General features: G+C 49.6%; 1 protein-coding gene across 1 annotated transcript in view; it reads left to right on the plus strand.

The window, feature by feature from the left end:
• LOC119581998 (dyslexia-associated protein KIAA0319-like protein) overlaps positions 1-337 on the plus strand; it is a gene marked incomplete at its 3' end in the record, with an annotated part of 29,808 nt that overhangs the window by 5,093 nt on the left and 24,378 nt on the right. Inside the window, 1 exon segment of the mRNA XM_037930194.1 lies at positions 5-249. Coding sequence (XP_037786122.1) covers positions 60-249 — 190 coding nt within the window. The 5' untranslated portion in view covers positions 5-59.

The following is a 337-nucleotide window of genomic DNA, read 5'->3' on the forward strand; positions in this document are numbered from 1 at the left end:
TCAGAATATGATGGCTTATCAGTAAAAAGGGGAAGTCACCCAGGAAAAGAAAAAGGAAAATGAAGAGGTTGAAAGATACCTTCACCGCCTGCATTCCTCTCCTATGGACTCTGTTGCTGTACTGTAGCCTGTGTGGGTGTGAGGGAGCAGCGCTGAGCCCGGCTCTTCTCAGCGAACTAAAGGGAAGATGCCCCATTGCTGACTCCCAGATCCACGAGAATGCGGTTCCCAAAGGAGGCAGAAATGCGGGTAAGGGGCTGATATGCTCGCTACAGCGTCCTTCTTGGTTGGATTCTTGTCAGAAACTTTTCTGTTGCGTTGAGTCTCATTCCATCTG

Source organism: Penaeus monodon, chromosome 15 (genome assembly GCF_015228065.2).
Source record: "Penaeus monodon isolate SGIC_2016 chromosome 15, NSTDA_Pmon_1, whole genome shotgun sequence".
In the NCBI taxonomy this organism is placed as follows: Eukaryota; Metazoa; Arthropoda; class Malacostraca; order Decapoda; family Penaeidae; genus Penaeus; species Penaeus monodon.